The 1,951-nt window shown below is 45.4% G+C and overlaps 1 protein-coding gene across 1 annotated transcript; it reads right to left on the reverse strand.

Annotated features, from left to right (window-relative positions):
- Positions 1–345: 345 nt before the first annotated feature.
- LOC115673498 (ferritin-like catalase Nec2) lies at positions 346–1,629 on the reverse strand. Its single transcript, XM_030595686.2, has 3 exons — positions 1,271–1,629; positions 978–1,203; positions 346–824 (listed from the first exon to the last, which is right to left on the reverse strand). The coding sequence occupies exons 1-3, from the start codon at positions 1,573–1,575 to the stop codon at positions 447–449; spliced, it is 909 nt and encodes a 302-aa protein (XP_030451546.2). The 5' UTR covers positions 1,576–1,629; the 3' UTR covers positions 346–446.
- Positions 1,630–1,951: the final 322 nt, after the last annotated feature.

Here is a 1,951-nt window from a genome sequence, read left to right on the forward strand (position 1 = left end):
GACAACATCGGTACATATCGAGATAACTCTCCAAAGTCCCTCTTGTTAAGATATTTGATTTTTGAAATAGTGAAGTGCGAAATTAATTCTTCGCGTACCAGAAGAAACTGTTCGAAATTAATACTCCGTAACAATATTATCAGCGAATGTTCTATATGCACAAAGAGAATTTGGACTATTTAAAATGGGGTTCCTTAAGACTATGTAAATTCCACTTTGATTTTGATATAGAAGACACACACTCACCTAATAATTCTTCGTTTATAGGATAGACGCATCGTTTTGAAAGGCAAATAAGCACGAGATTAGAAGTGACAATGACAAGATTATCACAAATAAATAGACTTGGTAAAATATGATGAGGTAATTATTTCCCATTGTCTGACGTAATGAGTATAGCAAAGACAATGTTACATTATTCTTTATTAGCATTCCTTATATCCTCCCTAATCATTCTTCAAGTAACTCCGAGCTATACGCCCGTTTCCTCCATCCGGGTAGAACCCACCGGGCTTGTATTCGCTGCCGCTGCCATAGACTATCCTCAGTATCTCCGGCGGGGTGCGCGAGTACGACAGCGAGTACGTGTCCGCCGACAACACGTTGCTCGTGGTCCGGTTCTCGGCCCCGAGCTCCTTGGGCACCATGATGCCCTCGTCCTTCAGCCCGCACATGGCGAGCTCGTTCCTGAGCATCGACAGACGGCTGGTGAATTCGGCCACGGTCATGTCGTAAGGCTCGACCTTCTCCTCCGCGCGTTCGTACAGCAGCGTCCTCAGCACCGCGTCCTGGCCCGACTCCACGCCCAACAGCGACGCGACCAACTGTATACATGCGTCGAAATGAGAAGTAAATTATTTGACTTGACACTACAGTCTGCAATAGCTTTTAGCTATATGAAGACACGTTATTTAGGGTCCACAACTCATTAAAGTTGGTCGAAATTTGAAGAGAGAGTCAAAGAGTAATCGGCTTACGCTTTTGGAATTGTAGCTTTCAAGGAATGGGATGGTTCCCACATAACCTACGAGGCCCACGTAGGGGATAAGATAGGATGCTAAGAGAAAGTTCACAGTATTTCTGTAAGGATTGAATGGAGGTTGCAGTTTGTGACCCACGGCTAGATCAAATATCGTTTCGAAATTCTGGGCGCTTAAATTCAACAGAGGCCTTTGGATTCCACCAACCCTCGTGTAGATAGCCCTGCACAAATCGATCAACGTTCATCACAATCATCATACATACTGATGTCAAAAATTAGTTGTGTTACCTGAGATGGCCGACTTCTTGATACCCGAACTCTTCGGTAATGCGACGGGCGATGGGTTCGAGGTTGGCCTTTGCCCCCCCGACCGGCGGCGGACCGCCCTGGGCCAAGTACGGGGCGATGCTATCGAGCCCTTGGCCGAGCGAGCCGAACAAGAAGAACTCGGCCTCCAAGAACTCCAAGTTCATGGCGAACTGGACTCGGTCGACATCGCTGGCTACAATGGGCTTGCAACGGGAATCACACCAGACCTTGTGAGAAAGAAGCAGAAGGAAGAAGAAGGAGGAGAAAGGAGATGGGTTTCTCATTTTGGTGAGATGTCTTTATTATACCGTGTGGAAAGTGGAAATCATGCACGCATGGAATTAGATCACATAAGCTGTTTATATAGTGAAGTGGTGAGAGAGCACAATAGGGGCAAGCATACTTAGATTGGGCTAACCCAACCGGTCTTGATCTGATTCCGAGAGGGATTGGGTCGGTCTTGTTCCTAGGACCACCGGACCCTTCACTGTGCAATTGTTTCTCAGTCTTGAAAGTTTAGGGTTAGTCCAACCCGAACCAATCTTGTATATATTATATATTTATTAGCTATTATATATTATATGTTTTTGTCTACTCTAAACCCTACAACCTCCTCCTTTGTTCTCTTCTTTTTTACGCAATTTAGTTTGCCGTGTTAGT

Source organism: Syzygium oleosum, unplaced genomic scaffold (assembly GCF_021117445.2).
Source record: "Syzygium oleosum isolate NSW1041296 unplaced genomic scaffold, Sole_v2.1 Sole_v2.09, whole genome shotgun sequence".
Lineage (NCBI taxonomy): Eukaryota > Viridiplantae > Streptophyta > Magnoliopsida > Myrtales > Myrtaceae > Syzygium > Syzygium oleosum.